Raw genomic sequence first — 16060 nt, forward strand, 5'->3', positions numbered from 1 at the left:
CACCCGCCCTGCGGGGAGGAGGGGGCCAGTCAGGACGGGGGTCTCTGCCACTCCTTCGGGTCCTCAGCAGAGCGGGGGTGCAGGAAAACGCCCCTCGGTGCGTGCTTAGGTGAGTCTGGAGCGTGGCCCCCCGCGGAGATCTCGCCTCCCCCCTTCCCTCTGGCCGAAGCCTCGCTGCCAACCTGTAGCGCAAACCGGGCCGGTTGCCATGGCGACCGTGGAGGCTTGGGGTGAGCAGCCCCAGGCTGGAGCCGCTGTAAACAGGAAGTCAGGAGGGGCCGTTGCCCACACTGCCCCTGCTTGGGGGAGCAGGGGCTGGACCCCCACCCCACCCCGCCTAGGGAAACCGGCCCGGGAGGGGGCAGCGTGACCCCTCTGTGCCCAGTGAGGTGGGGGTGGCCGCACCCTCGGGCCGCTGGGCGCCGGGCTCGCCCTTCCTCTGACCGCTTCTGGGCGTTGTCCCAGCTGGAGGTTGCAGCGGAAGCCCAGCACACGGTGCACAGCCCCCTGACCCCGGGGGTCCTGCGACTCTGAGGGGAGCGGGAGGGGCCGTGGGGCGTTGCAAAGAGGATTGGGTGCCAAGCAGCTGTAGGGGGCTGGGCCGGCGAGGGCTGGGAGGGGCTTCCGTGGAGGGCGCGAGAGCCCCAGACCCTTGCACGTGCTTGGTGGGGGAGGGCGTGCTCTGCCACTCCGAGCACCCGGTACTCACGGGCCAGCGGCGGTGCTGACCTCTGGCGGCAGCCCTCAAAATTGCAGGTAGCGCCTCCTCGCAGCTGGACCCGCCTCTATCTAGTCCAGGCCCCTGGCCAGAGGGCCTGAGGACAGGGCCGGAAAGTGGGCACTTGCTCCTACTGGCAGAGTAATGCCAAATGGGCCTGCCGTTGTGGGTTCAGCAGACCCAGGCTCCTGTGAGGCAGGGTCAGCTTTCTGGCCTGGAGGGCCAGCTAGGTGCCCTCTGGCAGGCCCCTCTTCCCAAGGAGCCCGGGATGGGCGTGGATGGTCACTGACAGGCACGGAAGTCCATACGGGCACCCTCGGCACCAGGCACCACCTGGGGGATGCGTCTGGTACCCCAGCCCTTCCTGGGTCAGGCCCAACGGGAAGGCAGAGCCCTGGGCACAGCGGAGTTCTGAGGATGGTTCTGCACCCCTACCCTGCCCCAAGGCAGGTCAGGCCAGAAAAGGACACGGACACAAGGGCAGTTTGTGGAAGTGCTTTAATTGGGGGTTCCTAGGTGCATGTGGCGCCACAGCCCCTGCCTGCCCACGTGCCCAGAGCAGCCCGCCCCAAACAGCAAACGCAGCTCAGAATTCTCAGGTTACAAGTCACATCTTTGAGGCCAACCACTGGTACAAAAGGGCATTTCATTAGCGGAAGTCACAGGTTGCTCAAACACCGATCACCTCAGAGCCTTAACTAGAAAGTAGATTGGCTTTGGGGTGCCTGCGTGTGCCGCAGCTGTGCAACCCCACTGTCCAGCTGAGTGGCAAGCAAGGCACTGGCCCTTTGGGACCCCTGGCGTCACCTGCCCCCACCACCCTGGGGTGACACTGTCAGGGCCGGGCCAGATACCCCTGGCTGTCTGGGTGAAGACAGTCCCTGGCTTTCAGGCTTGAGGGATCACCAGTTCCCCACAGTCCATGCAACCAGTTCCAGGGGCCAGTCCTCAGGCCGGGCCGTTCCGGGTCCATCTGTGCTGAGCAGAGTAAAGGCCGGTGTGCGGTCATGATGAGGTGGTGGGCCTCAGCCCTCAGGCTCCTTCCAGACTCCCCCGATACCCCGTCCACTTGCGATGGAAGGGGCCCGGGGAGCTGGGCTGGGCGCATCCTGCAGGATCTCTTGGGCGCAGTCCATCTGTCTGTCCGCCGGCAGGCCAAGCTCTCCGATGGTGACCCTCGAACTCCCTTGGGCTGTGGGCCATCCGCTCTGCAGCCCCGAAGCCGGGCAGGCGCCGACTCCACACACAGGGGTGGCCCGCAGGCAGCAGGGAGACCACCATGCCACATGGCCTCCTTACTTGTACACAAGAATGCAACAAAAATCTTTATATAAACAGTTTATTTACTCTAAACAGCAACACAGACAAAACGCCATATAAACACAGGAAGTGATGCGGAAGGGAGACGCTGGCGACTGGATCTGAGGCTCAAAGCAACACAACCCGGGGTGTGCGGAGAAGAGCGGGGGGGGGGGGGGGGTGGGCTTCTCGGAGCCCGGAGCCGAGCGGGCCTGCCTGGGGAGCATGCCTGCGTCTGCACTCACCCCGGTAGAAAAACCTTACAGCAGTGGAAATACTGACATCAATATTAAAATAAAAGCGAGTTTTACAGAACAATCAAACTACAAAAGACGGAAGGAAGAGACCCTGTGTGAAGAACCGGGGGTTCGGCGCGTCAGAGGGCGCGTGGCGGATGGGGTGGCGCCCCCCCAGGAATTGTACAGAGCGACGTGGGCTTGCAAAGTGTCGTAAACCAGTTCCTGCCAAACCAATCCCTTCCTTGCTGCTGCCGAGGCTGCCTAGGAGGGCGCGAACTTCTTGGCCTGTGCTCGGACTCGTTTCTCATACTCCACTCTGTTCTGGCTGAGGGCGGAGAGAGAGGTCAGTGGGCCACAGGCAGAGGGTCTGGGACCCAACGTCTAGGGACAGGACCCCAGCACCAGGGTCCTGTTAGATACCAGGAATGGGGAAGGGGAATCTGCAGCCCTCGTGCGCCCCGCCCCCCCAGTGCCCAGGCTGGCCACTGCTGAGCTCAGAAACGCTCCTGCACCCTGCAGTGACAGTCACCGCCCTGGAAGGGACAGAGCATCAGAACAAGTGTCCCCTCCCCACACCTGTCTGGCCGCCCCACTGGAGTGGCAAGAATGGAGGAGAACCAGGAGTCTCTACTTGGGCCAGGCCACCTTGTCGGCAGACCCGGCCAGCACTGGGCACTTGGGAGACCAAGCTGTGCCCTCCAAGCCCGCCTGGCCCCGGCACTGTACTGACCAGTAGATCGTGTAGGCCTCTGCTTGAGCGGGGTCTTGGATATTTGGTTCATTCAGCAGCTCCTGAATCCCTAATAGGATCTGGGCAGAGACAAGGGAAGAGGTGAGTGGGGCGGGAGCCCGTGCTGTGGGCAGGGTCAGCGGGGACGAGGCGTACCTGCTTGATCGTGATGGCCGGCCTCCAGTCCTTATCCTCCTCCAGGATGGACAGGCAGACTGTGCCCGAGGGGTACACATTCGGGTGGAAGAGCGGCGGCTCGAATTTACCTGCGGGAGAGCGGTGGTTGGGCGGTGGCCCCGGCTCTCGGGCACTGCCCGGAAGAGAAGCAGGGCCTCAGGACCCCGAGGACTACCAAAAAGACGCCGGGGCAGACCCAGGAGTGGACACAGCAGAAGCAGCTGGCCAGAGCCCAGCTCTCCCCTCATGTAGACTAAGTACCGAGGACGGGAGGCGGCCTGGCAGACCCCACCAAACTCCAGTTCCCACCGCCTTGCAGGCAGGGGTGGAGGGAAGTGGAGAGTCCCCAAGGCCCCAAGCGCACGGGGACTACAAGTAGCTCCCAACCCGGCACGTGCTCCGCTGGTACGAGGGTTGCACCGTGTCCTGGGCCAGTGGGCGAGCAGTGCCCCGATCCGCCAGTCCAGCCTCAGGTGGAGGAGGCCCGACCCTTCCCTTGACTGTGTCCCGCATGACAGCTGGGACTGCATGGGCCCGTGCACCTGCCTGGACAGCTGACCTCCTCCAGACCAAAACACTCACGTCCAGGACAGGGTCGTGGGGCTGGTGCCGCTATTCCAAAGCACATGAGCTGATTGCGCAAACAGCCCAGCTAGCCTGTGCCTGCTCCCTCCGCAGGGCAACCCTGCCAGTCACTCGACCACACCATGACAACAGCGGCATGGCTATCCCGCTCACGGCTTCAGGAGGAAGAGCCAGCCCACACGGGAAGCACACGGCAGGGCCCCAGGCAGAGGCCACCAGGTAAGAGGCACATGTCCATCTCTCCCGACATCAGGCCCAGAGGGCGCCTGGCAAGCCTGCCACCCCCCACCGCGGAACCAGAACCACTTAGCCCCGGCTGGACTCCAAGGGGCAGGCGGGGCAGAGCAGCCTCAGGGAGCTGCAGTAACAGCCGGTGGACCCACACCTGGGTGGCAGGTAACCCTGTACTCACACTTGGGTGGGGAGGATGGGTAATCATCTTTGAAGAGCATCCGGAGCTTGAACAAGCCGCCTTCCCACGGAGTCTGCTCGAGAAACGGGTCTCCGTGAGGCCCCTGCCTTTTCCCGGGGCCGGGGAGCAGAGACGCCCTCCGGCCCGCAGGACCCCCGCCCCGCGCCTAGCGGTGAGTTCCCTGGCAGCACGGCCGCGCTTACCCCTTTCTTGCCCGGAATGGCGCACTCCCAGTTCATGAGGTTCATGGTGCCGTCAGGGTTTTTGGTGGGGACAGCCACGAAGCCCTGGAAGAGCAGAGCGCGTCAGGGCTCGCGCGTCGCCCTCCCGCCGCGGGGCCGGGGACAGGGGCTCTCCTTACAAAGGGGTGGTCCTTTCTCCAGGCCTTCCTCTCCTGGGCCAGTCGGCTGAGCGCGATCCCCGACATCGTGGCGGCGTGGTTCCCTGGAAAGGCCGGGCAGTCAGAGGCGGCCCACGGCCCGGTGCGCGAGCCCGCCCGGGGAAACGCCAGCGCAGGCTGCCCTTGGGCCTGTCCTCGCGGGGTGCGTGCAGAGACGGGTCCGCGCCCCGGGGAGCCAGGGGAAGGGGCAGCCGTGCGGCAGCGCACCCCGACCCCAGTGCGGCCGGTGACAGCCCGACGGCCCCGCGCCCCGTCCTGGCTGCCCGTCCCGAGGGGGCTGCGGGGGAGTCACCGCAAACTGTCAAACCGGCGGGTCGCGCTGCAGAACCACGGTGCTGCCCCGCGGGGGCACAGGCCAGAGTCCACGGGAGGACCTGGGCGCAGCCCTGGCCCGCGGCCCCCACGCCGGGCTCTCGGCGCCGCCCCGGGACCCTCTGGGGACGCTCCGGCCCAGCTCTGCGGGCGAGGCCTGGCGGGCGGGCGGTGCCCAGCGCCGCGCGGGGCCGGGGGCGGGCGGCGGGCGGGCGCAGGTCCCGGCCGTGCGTCGGGGGCGGGCGGCGGCCGGGCCGGGCCGGGCGTGCAGGGGAGGCGGGGGCGGCCCCGCGCCCGGCCCGCACACCTGGCGCGGCGGCAACAGGTGGGCGCCGCGGCCTCCGCCGCCGCCCGCGTCCGTTCCAGGCGCGCCCGGGGGCCGCGGCGCGGGGCGCGGCGCGGGGCGCGGGCGCGGCGCGGGCCCGGCCGGGCGGCGCGGGGCAGCCTCACCTGCGCGGCCGCGGCCCGGAGCGAGCGCGAGGCGCGGCGGCGGCGGCGGCGCTCCTTTGTCTCGGGACTTCCCTCCCGAGCCCGCTCCGCGCGCAGCCCGAGGCCGAGGACCCCGCGGGCGGGGCCTGCCCGGGGCCGCCCGCCGCGCGCCTGCCCCGCGCGCCGCCGCCGCCGCCGCGCCGCCCGGCCCGCCCGCGCCGCGGCGCGCCGCCCGCGCCCCGCGCCCCGCCGCCGCGCGCCCGCGCCCCGCCGCCCGCTCGGGGGCCCGGTGCGGCGGCCGCTCTCCGGGCAGGCGGCGCGCTGGACACCTGGGTCCTTAAAGGAGCCGCGTCCCCGCCGTCAGGGAGCGTCTGCAAACTCTCCTCCTCGAGGAGCGCGCCGGCCCGCGAAGGCGCCGCTTGGCCCCGGGGAAAAGCCGACCCCGGAATCTGCGAGGGCTCCGCGGATGCCCCGAGGGCGCGGCTCCGGCGACGGGTCCCTAAGGTCTTCTTGGGCTAAGGCCCCGGGCCCGGGGGCCAGCGAGCTGCGAGGCCTAAGGATCTCCGGAACGTCGCAGGACGCTAACGCTCCCCGGAGTGCGGAGCCCTGTGAAACCTCGTGCTATTGGCCCAACCGCGCCGCTGGGCGGGGCGACCGCCGCGACCACCCAATGAGCTGCTCCCGTACAAAACTCCGAGGTCCGCACGACCGACGGGTTGGAGAAGCGCCGACGCTCCCTGGGCCGCGGCCGGCGCGGGGGAGGGGCGGGTGGAGCCCGCGGACCTCCCGGCGCGCGTCCGGCCGCACCTGGGCTGCGCCCCGCCCCCCCGCCCGCCGCCCTGGCCGGCCCGGTCCCTTCCCCTCCGTGTTCGCGCTGCCGCCCCTGGCGCCCCTCCCCGCCCCCCAGCGTCCTGCGGATGCCCGGGCAGTACCGTGCGCACGGCCACAGCCTTGCAGTCGCGGGGCCCGAGTGGGCGCTGCTGGGCAGTCCCTGCACCTGGTCCCCTCGCCCTTCTCCCTGGGAGGTGCTGGCCCGGGAGGCCCCGCCCGGCAGGCCCCGGCAGGGCACCCAGTTTCCGCCCTGGAGGCCCACACGGAGCCCGTTTTTGTTCGAGGGCAGGAAGCTAGCTGCAGCCCGCAGTGCCGCGCGAGCCGTGGGACCGGCCCTGGCCCCCGGGGGCGCGGCTAGCCGCCCAGCAGAGCCTGGTCGCGGGCCGGGCTGGTGGACAGGTGCACCGACCCTCCGTGGGGGCTCTTTCCCTTGGCTGCGTGCAGTTGTGCTCCGCAGCTCCTCGCTCCGTGGCTGCTCTCGGCGCCTGGAGGTCACCGTGGCGTTTAGGGGACCACGCAGGGTCGCGATGAACTCTCGCTCCTCTACCAGTGGCTTCCTGGTTTGGGTGGTGTTGGTTTGGGGCCACACCCTGCGGTGCTCAGGGCTGACTCCTGGCTCTGTGCTCAGGTCACTCCTGGTGGGCTCAGGGGGCCCTCATGGGGTACCAGGAATTGGTCCCCCCTCCTCTTCGCTCAGCCACAGGCAAGCCAGGTGCTTTACCTTCTGTCCTATTGCTCAAGCCCAACCAATAATTTTAGGGTTCACATCTGGTGGACCCCCCCCTACTCACACTTTTTTAGTTTGGGTCATACCTACCAATGCTCAGGGTGCTAACTCCTGGAAGTGCTCAGGGGACCATACGGGACCCTGAGGATTGGACCCTGGTCCACCAATGCAAGGCAAATGCCCGCCCCGCTGTATTATTGCTCTGACCCCTTTTTCATGCTCTGCCCTGCACCACCACCTCCCGGGCGCCCTAGGTCAGCTACAGAGCACATGGGAGATGTGACTCGGCTGGGTTCCCATGAACACCGTGTGTCCTCTGGGATGGCGCCTCTGGTGGCTGCTGGCCAGGGGCGCACTGACATCTGCGGGGGAGGGGGTGTTCGTGGTTTGCTCTGGCCTGTGTCCCCATGACCCTGCCCCTTCCTGCCGATGTCCCTCGGGCCATAGCCCTGGGAATCCCACACCAGGTCTGGAACTGGCAGAATGAGGGTCCGGTAGGGCTCTGCCTTCTCTGCCATGGAGGAAGCGGCATTTCGCAGAGCCTCTGCAACATCACCGCTGCCCTCCGATCTCGGCATGCCGCCTCGTACCTGCCTTGCAATCTGGGGGTGCTGGAGAGATGTGTAGAGACCAAGGTGCTTTCTTTGCACGTGGCCAACTGTGATTCCGTCTCTCACCACATAGGACCCCCTAAGCCCACCAGGAGTGACCCAAGTAAGCCAGAAGTCAGCCTGGTAGGGGAAGGAGGGTGTGCGGGCAGCCGCAGGGGCATTGCAAGCTTTCGCAGGGGGAAGTGGGGCTCAGGAGCTGGACCCCGCTGGCCTCTAGGGGTCCTTCTCCACCCCCACTCCCACCAGGAGTCTTAGTGGCTCAAGACCCCAGTCTAGGGGGAGTCAGCCTGTTCCCAGGGCTACCTGGGTGGTGGCCGCTTGGGTTGTTCCAGTAGACTCTGAGGGGAAGCTTTGGCTCCATCCCCTTGGAGCCAGCCTGGACAGAAGCTGGAGTTGGGGTTTGTGTGACCCAGATGGGATGCCAGCCAGTTCACAGGCATATGCCCACAATGCTGGTGCCCACGCCCCAACACAGTGCCAGCACTCCTGCATGGTGCCCACATCCCAGCATGGTGCCTACACTTCAGCATGGTGCCCGCACCCTAGCTTGGTGCCCACACTCCAACACAGTGACCATGCCCCAATATAGTGCCCGCACCCCAGCATGGTGCCCGGGTCCTGATATGGTACCTGTGCTCCAGCATAGCCCGGGCCGCAGTATGGTATGGTAACCGCACCCCGGCACAGTGCCCATGCCACAGCACAGTGCCCCACACCCCATCATGGTGCCCACACCCCAGCACAGTTGTGGCTTGTACCCCGGGAGCTCCAGGTCGGTGCCCCTTGTGTCGCAGACCTGGTACTTTGGGAACACAGTGCTGGGCCCAGATGGTGAGACCCGCCTGCACCTGGGCACTGAGCACTCAGGACCCTTCTCTGCGCCAGGTGCTGGGGACCCCTGGCTGTAAGTGGGGGAACAGCACCTGTACCCGGGAGGGGCAGGGTTGGTCTAGAGGGCCTCCCCATCCAGGGTCTACATCTCCTGGGTCACCGGCTCCCACCTTAGTGCTGGCCAGACCCTCCCCTTGCTGAGTCCCCTTGAAAACTGCATCCCCACTGCAGCCCCCAAACCTACCCCTCTCAAGGCCCTGCCCCCCAGCCCACTGCCCCCGCCACCCATTGAGCAAGAGAAGGTGTGTGGAGGCTCCCAGCTGGAGGAGGGGGCTAGGGCGCCTCCCGGGTCGGGCTCCACCCGCCTTTTAGCTCCAAGCCCTCCCTGGGAAAGCACAGCAGGAGGGGGCTCTGGGAACCTGGAGGCCAGGCTGTGATGGTCTAGGCCCACCCTGGGGCTGCTCAGCTTTGCCCCTCTGGGACTCTGCCCTCAGGTGCTCTCCTGGTGCTTCCCTGAGAAGCCAGGGGCTGGGGGGGACTAGACGCGCGGGAGGTGCTGGGGAGTGCCCGGGCCAGTCTGGTGGCATCTCCTAGGCCCAGCCCCAGGAGCGGGTGCAGGACACTGAAGGCTGAGGCCTAGCAGAAGCAAGTCACATGGTGGCCGCAGAGCCTTGGGAGTGAGCTGGAGCCCATGCGGTCCGCCAACCATGGCGTCCAGCGGACTCTTCACAGGGATGCCCAGGCGAGCCCCGCCGAGCCTGGGGCTGGGGCTGAGGCCCCAGCATCCCCCCCGACAGTGGAGGCTGGCACTGAGCCCAGACAGAATGCCCGTGGAGAATCCTGGTCAGGGTCCGCTGGGGATGGACAGGGCCGGGGTCTGCAGAGCCCTCGCCCCACACAGCTGGGCAGGGATCCAGCTCCCCGGGCAGGTTCCAGGTGTGAGTGATGAGTGGGGAGCTGTGTCACAATGGTGTCCATTGTGACAGGCCGGAGGGCGGAGCCCGAGGCCTCCCTCAGACTCCCCGGATGCAGCTCCCTGAGCCCCAGGCCATGCAGGTGCCAGCCTGGCCCGAGTGAGGGGCGGAGGGGCCTGCTGTCACGGGGCTGTGCTCTCTCCTCCCTGTCACCCCGGCCTTCCCCCAGCACACGGGCAGCTCGGGTGGATGGGCCGGGCGGGGGTGGGGGGGGACATGCAGGCAGTACAGTTGGGACAGACTCTTTCCTGTCTGCTCTGCCACAGGGAGGGGGTGAGGGACGCCCAGGGTCTCCCCATGGCAGCTCCTTCTCACCCTCCTGTCTCCAACCTCCTGGCAGTCGGCCCAAGGCCCACATGGCACAGTGTGTTGACCACAGCTGGTGGCCAAAGGGGTGGACACTGGCTGGTCAGTGGTGGGTCTGAGGGTGGACGCAGCGTGCTGGGCTGCCGTGAGGGTGAATACAGAGGCTGTGTCCTGTGGGCACTGACAGCTGCTCCCTGTGTGCATGTGTGGTGGGTTCCATGCCCCTCACAGACCCTGTGGCCTTGGGGTGCCAGGGAGCCTTGCGGCCAGTGCCTCAGGGCCCTGATCCCACATGGGCCAGCTGCTCCCCACGTGATGGCTCGGTGACTGGTCCCCGGGCAGCCTGGGTGGCCTCATTGGCTGCGGCCTGGCCTTGGGGCCCCCAGCCCTCTGGCGAGGGTGATGCGGCTCAGTGCGTGCCCCCCCAGATGCTGTGGCTGGTGCTCCTGGGCCTCCCCCGGCTGTGTCCCAGTGCCACGTTTCCGGGTAAGTGGGCCGGGGGCCAGCCAGCCCCGGGGCTCAGACAGCCACATCACAGCTCCCTGACCCATCTATTTGCTTCCCAGGGGCCAGCTTGGAGGGAAAGATGGACAGAATCTCGGGGGGGTATGACGCAGCCACTGGCCAGTGGCCGTGGCAGATCAGCATACGGACATTCGATCCGAAACTTCAGCTGTGGCAACACAAATGTGGGGGATCCCTGATCCACCCCCAATGGGTGCTGACTGCAGCCCACTGCACCTCCCCGTGAGTGTCCCCGGGCCCGGACACGGTCACTGGCAATCCCCCCTCCTGTGGAGCGCAGCTGACCTCCCGGATGGCTCCCCAGGGGGGAGGCCTACAGGATCCAGGCCGGGCAGCTGCGACTCTACCACCATGACCATCTGGTGAAGGTGAAGCTGGTCGTCCCTCACCCCAAGTTCACCAGGAGCTGGTCGGCCGAGGCAGGGGCGGACATCGCGCTGATGAAGCTGCAAGTGCCGCTCAGGCTGTCCGCGTCCATCAACGTTGTGTCCCTCCCGAATGCCGGCCTCAGGGTCAAGCCACGCACTCTGTGCTGGGTAACCGGATGGGGCTTCACCAAAGACGGTGAGGACTGGGCCGGGGGCGGGGCCTGGGGCTTGCCCAGAAACGCCTCTCTGGCGGCAGGCGAATGGTCTTGTCTGTGGGCCAGTTTAATCCTCAGCGGAGGGCTGCTCCTGGGACATGTCCCGCCCAGCCCAGCTCCATTAGGGCACCAGAGCCACGTGCCGGCCACCCGCGTCCCTGCTGAGCTGGGCTCCTTCCAGGGGGCACCTTGTGGTGGAAAGATGACACTGAGCCTTGGCTCTCAGCCTGCCCCTCTCTGCAGGACCCTTGGACCACCCCTACCGTCTGCAGGAGGCGGCTGTCCCGGTGGTGGATAAAGTGGTCTGTGAATGGCACTACCAGGACTTGTTTCCAAATATCACCCAGCCCCTCATCAAGAAGGACATGGTGTGTGCTGGGAACAAGGACCAAGACGCCTGTCAGGTGAACGGCCCCGCCCACCCACTAACCGCCCAGCGCTTGGCCCCGCCCACCCACCGTGACCCCTCCCAATCAAGGCCCCGCCCACCTCCGGCCCCACCCAATCCACATCCCCGCCATGCCTCCAAGGCCCCACCCATTCCCCAAGTCCCCGCCCATTCCCGGTTCCCGCCTGGCCCCATCCTCTAGCCCACCCCGTCCACCTGGGTCCTGGACTTGCCCATCTTCTGCGGGGCCCACCCCTGGACATCGTCCCCTGACCTGGACCAGCCCTCCTAACTCAGAAGCCTCTTGGCAGGGCCCAGCGGCAGGAGGTCCTGACTGCGGCCTCCCCACAGGGTGACTCTGGGGGCCCCCTGGTGTGCTATCTGACCGGCAACTGGGTGCAGGTGGGGATTGTGAGCTGGGGCAACATCTGCGGCCAGCTCTCTGTACCCGGAGTGTACACCAAAGTGGCCAGCTACGTGTCCTGGATCCACCAGTTCCTGTAGGTGCACCTTAGAGGCGGAGCAGGGACCACCCGCTGCTTCTCACCCACCTTCTCCTCTGTCCCCTGGCAGTGCTGACATCTCCTCCCTTCTCACTCCACTCCAGGCTTCCCCAGCTCGGGGAGCAGCTGAGAGTGCAGCCGGGTGTCTGGGCAGTGGGGCGGGGGGGGGGGGTGTCTCTTGTTCAGCCCTGTCCCCATTAAACTGATAGGCCAGGCTAATGCTGTCTGCCATCTGCTCAGGTCTGCAGGGGGGCAGTGGGGCTCAGGCTGGGTGCTCATGCCTGCAGGTGTCCTGGGTCTTTCCCCAAGTGAGGCACTTCTGTGTGCTTTGGATTCTTCTCCTCCTTCTTCCTTCTCCACCATTTCTTCCTCCTCCTCCTTTTCTTTTTCTTCTTCCTCCTCTTCCCCTTTCCCTTCCCCCGCTTCCTCCACCTTACCCAGCTGTGCTTAGGGTTTACTCCAGGCCCTGCACTCAGGGATCATTCTGTCAGGGCTCAGGGGACCATAGGATGCTGGAGATTGGACCTAGGTTAGCTGCATGCAAGGCAAATGTCCTGCCCACTGTCCTATCTCTTCAACCCCTCCTTTCCCTAGACCAAGTACATGCTTTGGGCGGGGCTTTGGGCGAGGCAGCCAGTAGGTGGGCCCACATTACTAGGAAGGGTAATACGTCACCAGGCCACAGAGATTTGTTAGAGATCCAGAACCTAGTTAGAACACCCCCGCCAAAGAGAGCCCATTGGAAAAGAAGCATCTGCACATGACCATTCAAGAAATTTTGAAGAATTTAGGAGAAGTGAGCCCTGCATTGAACATACCCCCTGAGAATCCAGCAGAATAAAGATGGGGCCACTGAGGGCTGGGCCTGAACCCCCTTTCCTGGGGCCAGAGAGATCACACAGTGGCACTTGCCTTGCACATAGCCAACCTGGGTTTGATCCCTGGCACCCCATATGTCCCCTGAGTCCCCCAAGAGCAATCCTTGAGCACAGAGCCAGAAAAAGACTGCACTGATAGGTGTGGCCCAAAAACCAAAAAGGAAAAGCAAAAAGAAACCCGTTCCTCGCTCAGGACTTTACTGGGGACTCACCGCCCAAGGCTCGGCCTGGCTTGGCCTGAGGTGAGTGAGTGAGCCTGAGGCTGCGACGGCCCTTTGACAGCCCGAGAGCTGTGTAGTGCGGACTGGGCTACTGTCCCCTGGGCCCCAGCTGGGCAGTCTTGGCTATCCTGGCTATGGCGCCCGGTCCACCTGGTGGCTGGAGGAGCAGCGACCCACAGGCGCCCAAGGGACCAATTCAATGACCTGCAGTTCTGTCTGAAACCACACGGGGGCAGCCACACCTCACACAGAAGGCTGGGGCCTTGGGGCCAGCCGGGAGATAGGCCGCAGGGGGCTCCGTCCCCAGTGTCCTGCACCAGAGATCACCTGGAGGTCAGCAAGGCTGTGCACCTGTGATGCACGCTTGCACGTGTACGTGTGTGGGCATGCTGCACGCGTGCGTGTGTCTGTGCACATCCATGGCATCTAGAACTTTCCTCCTTAGAATTCTGGTGCCTTCTGCGAGCTCATTGCCAAGCTATGGGAAGAAGCGCCCTCCTGATGACTTCTGTACCCTGGCCCGCTGGCAGCTGAGAGAGCACTTAGCTGTAGCGCGTCTGCGTGTACGGCGGCGTCCTGGCCTGGAAGGCAGCGTCCCCTCTCCAGACCCGAGCCACGGCGCCGCCTCTGCTCCTCCTCCTCCTCCTCTTCCTCCTCCTCCAGCTCCTCCTCCTCCTCCTCCTCCTCCTCTCCTCCTCTTCTCCTCCTCCTCTCCTCCTCCTCTCCTCTCCTCCTCTCCTCCTCATCCTCTCCTCCTCCTTTCCTCTCCTCCTCCCTCCTCCTCTCCTCTTCCTCTCCTCTCCTCCTCCCTCCTCCTCTCCTCCTCCTCTCCTCCTCCTTTCCTCTCCTCCTCCCTCCTCCTCTCCTCTTCCTCTCCTCTCCTCCTCCTCCTCTCCTCCTCCTTTACTCTCCTCACCCCTCCTCCTCTCCTCTTCCTCTCCTCTCCTCCTCCTCCTCTCCTCCTCCTCCTCTCCTCCTCCTCTCCTCTCCTCCTCCCTCCTCCTTGCCTCCTCCTCTCCGCCTCCTCCTCTCCTCCTCCTCTCCTCCTCCCTCCTCCTCCTCCTCTCCTCCCTCCTCCTCTCCTCTTCCTCTCCTCCTCTCCTCCTCCCTCCTCCTCTCCTCTTCCTCTCCTCCTCCCTTCTCATCTCCTCCTCCTCCCTCCTCTCCTCATCCCTCCTCCTTTCCTTCTCCCTCCTCCTTTCCTCCTCTCCTCCTCCTCCCTCCTCTCCTCCTCCCTCCTCCTTTCCTTCTCCTCTCCTCCTTTCCTCTTCCTCCTCTCCTCCTCCTCCTTTCCTTCTCCTCTCCTCCTCTTCTGCTCCTCCTCCTCCTCCCCTCCTCCTCCTGCTGCTGCTGCTCTTCCCCCTCCTCTCCTCTTCCTCCCCTCACTCCTGCGCCCTAGTAGCCGTGCTCCTTCCTTTCAGCCTGTGGCTTCCGAGGGGAAACTTCAGCTCAGTGTGGGTGTGGAGACCCTGGCCTCTGGGTTTGTGTCCACGATGCTTCCCAGCAGAGGCATCTCCGGCTGGCACAGATGTGTCAGCTTCTCCCCAGCTGCCGCACCCTCTGCCTGTGCTGTGCTTAGGGCAGTAAAGGCCAGGCTGTGGGCGCTGGCGGGGATGGACTTGTGTCCCGGGCCGGGCTCACGGTGGGTCTCCTCCTGACTGGGTGGTGGCCAGGGACGCTCATGCTTCCTAGAGCAGTGCACGGCCTGTGCTCCCGCACTGCCCTCTGGGCCTTTGTCTGGGGCTGAGGGTTTGGTCTCCCCGGTGCCGGCTGCTGGGTAGGGCTGTGAACTTTGGAGCCCTCCGTGTGAAGCAGCCCTAGGAGCAGGGCTCCTGCTGATGAGTTTCTCAGGAAAGTTGCTATCAGCAGCCCAGAAGGAGTCCAAAGACCTGAGAGGGCAGTTGTGGGAGCACGAATTGGGAGCATCGAAGCGCTAAAGGACTCCAGAGCGCCCCCTGAAGGTGAAGAGTGAGAAAGACGCACAGAGCTCAAGATCCTACAAGTGCTGCCCCAGACTGCATAGGCAGTGGCCGGACCCTGGAAGCCCCCACCCTGGGCCCCTCACAACCATGGACGTGCACTTCCTGCTTTCACGTCATGGGGTGTCCTCAGTTCTCCCCCCCTCAAACGAAGGACGTGCACTTCCTGCCTCCACGTCACGGGGTGTCCTCAGCTCTCCCCCTCCTCAAACGAAGGACGTGCACTTCCTGCCTCCACGTCACGGGGTGTCCTCAGCTCTCCCCCCCCTCAAACGAAGGACGTGCACTTCCTGCCTCCACGTCACGGGGTGTCCTCAGCTCTCCCCCCCACAAACGAAGGACGTGCACTTCCTGCCTCCACGTCATGGGGTGTCCTCAGCTCTCTCCCCTCCGGAGAGCCCACATATTCTCTTTTCCAGGGCCTTTGTATTTGGGGGCCACCCCAGGCGATACTCAGGGCTTTCGCCTGGCTCTGCACTCAGGAGTCACTCCTGGCTATGTCCGGGGCTGCCAGGAATCAAAGCCGGGTCAGTCATGCATTAGGCCAATGTTCCAGCCACTGTACGACCACTCTCACCTCCCTTTCACCAGTTCCTAAGAAAGACCATCTTCCTGCACTGTTGGCCTCCTGAAATCTTTTCTGTGCGGGTAGGTGAAGCCGGGGGCTGCTGGGGCTCGGCGGTGAGCCCCCGTTTTGTACAGAGAGAGAGTCCTCGCTCCGGCTGAGGCCACAGCTCCCCAAAGACACGGCAGCACACGGTGGCCACACTGCTGGGTGCTCACGGGGAATTGGCCAGTCGTACAGGCCAGCACGTTCCAGGAGGATGGGCGGGGTAGCTCCCGGGCCCACATCCGTTCTGGACCCCACCTGGCTCCAGGTGCCCGGCCATGCACGGCCGTTTCTCCCGTGACTCGTCACAGCTAGTCGCTCTCACGGTCTTTCCTAGGATTCACTCAGGGACCATCCCAGGTGTCAGCGGTGTCCAGCAAAGGCCGCCTGCTTTGTGCCCACCTCCTTCTCGGCCTCTGTCCTTCTCCAGGGCTGCAGTCTTGGTCTGGGCTCCTGAGCCACGAATGGAGAACGGCCCGGGGCCAGGCTAGCGGCTGCGGGGTCTTGGCGTGGTTTTAGATTTGGGGGGTTTGACAACTCTGACCCAAATAGCAGGACAGTGGGGAGAGTGCTTGTCCTGGCACCCATCTAGTCCTCTGAGCCCGGCCTGTGGTCACTCCGATTACACAGCCAGGGGCAGCCCCGCGACACCAGGGTGTGGCCCCCAAATGTGCACCCCAGCACTCTGGGGGAAGCTGCCCTGTCCTCTCTGCTGGCCGGTGACCGCAGGTGCAGGTCCTGTTCACACCCAAAGGGCAGCTTGATAGTGGACATGGGGCCGTTCACCTGGCA

The 16060-nt window shown here is 65.3% G+C and overlaps 2 protein-coding genes across 5 annotated transcripts; one reads left to right on the forward strand and one right to left on the reverse strand.

Annotated features, from left to right (window-relative positions):
- Nucleotides 1-1198: 1198 nt before the first annotated feature.
- Nucleotides 1199-6349, reverse strand: UBE2I (ubiquitin conjugating enzyme E2 I). 4 transcript variants are annotated; one of them, XM_055135500.1, is made up of 7 exons: nucleotides 6234-6349; nucleotides 4522-4604; nucleotides 4364-4447; nucleotides 4161-4233; nucleotides 3143-3252; nucleotides 2987-3066; nucleotides 1199-2581 (listed from the first exon to the last, which is right to left on the reverse strand). In XM_055135500.1, the coding sequence occupies exons 2-7, from the start codon at nucleotides 4585-4587 to the stop codon at nucleotides 2518-2520; spliced, it is 477 nt and encodes a 158-aa protein (XP_054991475.1). In that variant the 5' UTR covers nucleotides 4588-4604; nucleotides 6234-6349; the 3' UTR covers nucleotides 1199-2517. The 4 variants fall into 4 exon arrangements, with proteins under 4 accessions (XP_054991475.1, XP_054991473.1, XP_054991472.1 ...); XM_055135498.1 differs by lacking the exon at nucleotides 6234-6349 and adding an exon at nucleotides 5631-5877; XM_055135497.1 differs by lacking the exon at nucleotides 6234-6349 and adding an exon at nucleotides 5323-5472.
- Nucleotides 6350-10073: 3724 nt separating this feature from the next.
- Nucleotides 10074-11654, forward strand: LOC129404235 (mastin-like). The gene is made up of 4 exons (XM_055135489.1): nucleotides 10074-10328; nucleotides 10411-10670; nucleotides 10933-11093; nucleotides 11429-11654. Exons 1-4 carry the CDS (start codon nucleotides 10168-10170, stop codon nucleotides 11579-11581), a joined length of 735 nt encoding a protein of 244 aa, XP_054991464.1. The 5' UTR covers nucleotides 10074-10167; the 3' UTR covers nucleotides 11582-11654.
- The last annotated feature ends 4406 nt before the right edge of the window (nucleotides 11655-16060 follow it).

Source organism: Sorex araneus, chromosome 4, assembly GCF_027595985.1.
Source record: "Sorex araneus isolate mSorAra2 chromosome 4, mSorAra2.pri, whole genome shotgun sequence".
In the NCBI taxonomy this organism is placed as follows: Eukaryota; Metazoa; Chordata; class Mammalia; order Eulipotyphla; family Soricidae; genus Sorex; species Sorex araneus.

Excerpts from the sequence above, each read along its gene's own strand:
- LOC129404235 (XM_055135489.1), top strand. The coding sequence starts at position 10,168 with ATGGACAGAATCTCGGGGGGGTATGACGCAGCCACTGGCCAGTGGCCG. Across the intron at positions 10,329-10,410 it reads GCAGCCCACTGCACCTCCCC|GGGGGAGGCCTACAGGATCC; the intron begins GTGAGTGTCCCC and ends ATGGCTCCCCAG. Across the intron at positions 10,671-10,932 it reads ATGGGGCTTCACCAAAGACG|GACCCTTGGACCACCCCTAC; the intron begins GTGAGGACTGGG and ends CCCTCTCTGCAG.
- UBE2I (XM_055135500.1), bottom strand. The coding sequence starts at position 4,587 with ATGTCGGGGATCGCGCTCAGCCGACTGGCCCAGGAGAGGAAGGCCTGG. Across the intron at positions 3,067-3,142 it reads CGGCCATCACGATCAAGCAG|ATCCTATTAGGGATTCAGGA; the intron begins GTACGCCTCGTC and ends GTCTCTGCCCAG. Across the intron at positions 2,582-2,986 it reads GAGGCCTACACGATCTACTG|CCAGAACAGAGTGGAGTATG; the intron begins GTCAGTACAGTG and ends CTCCGCCCTCAG.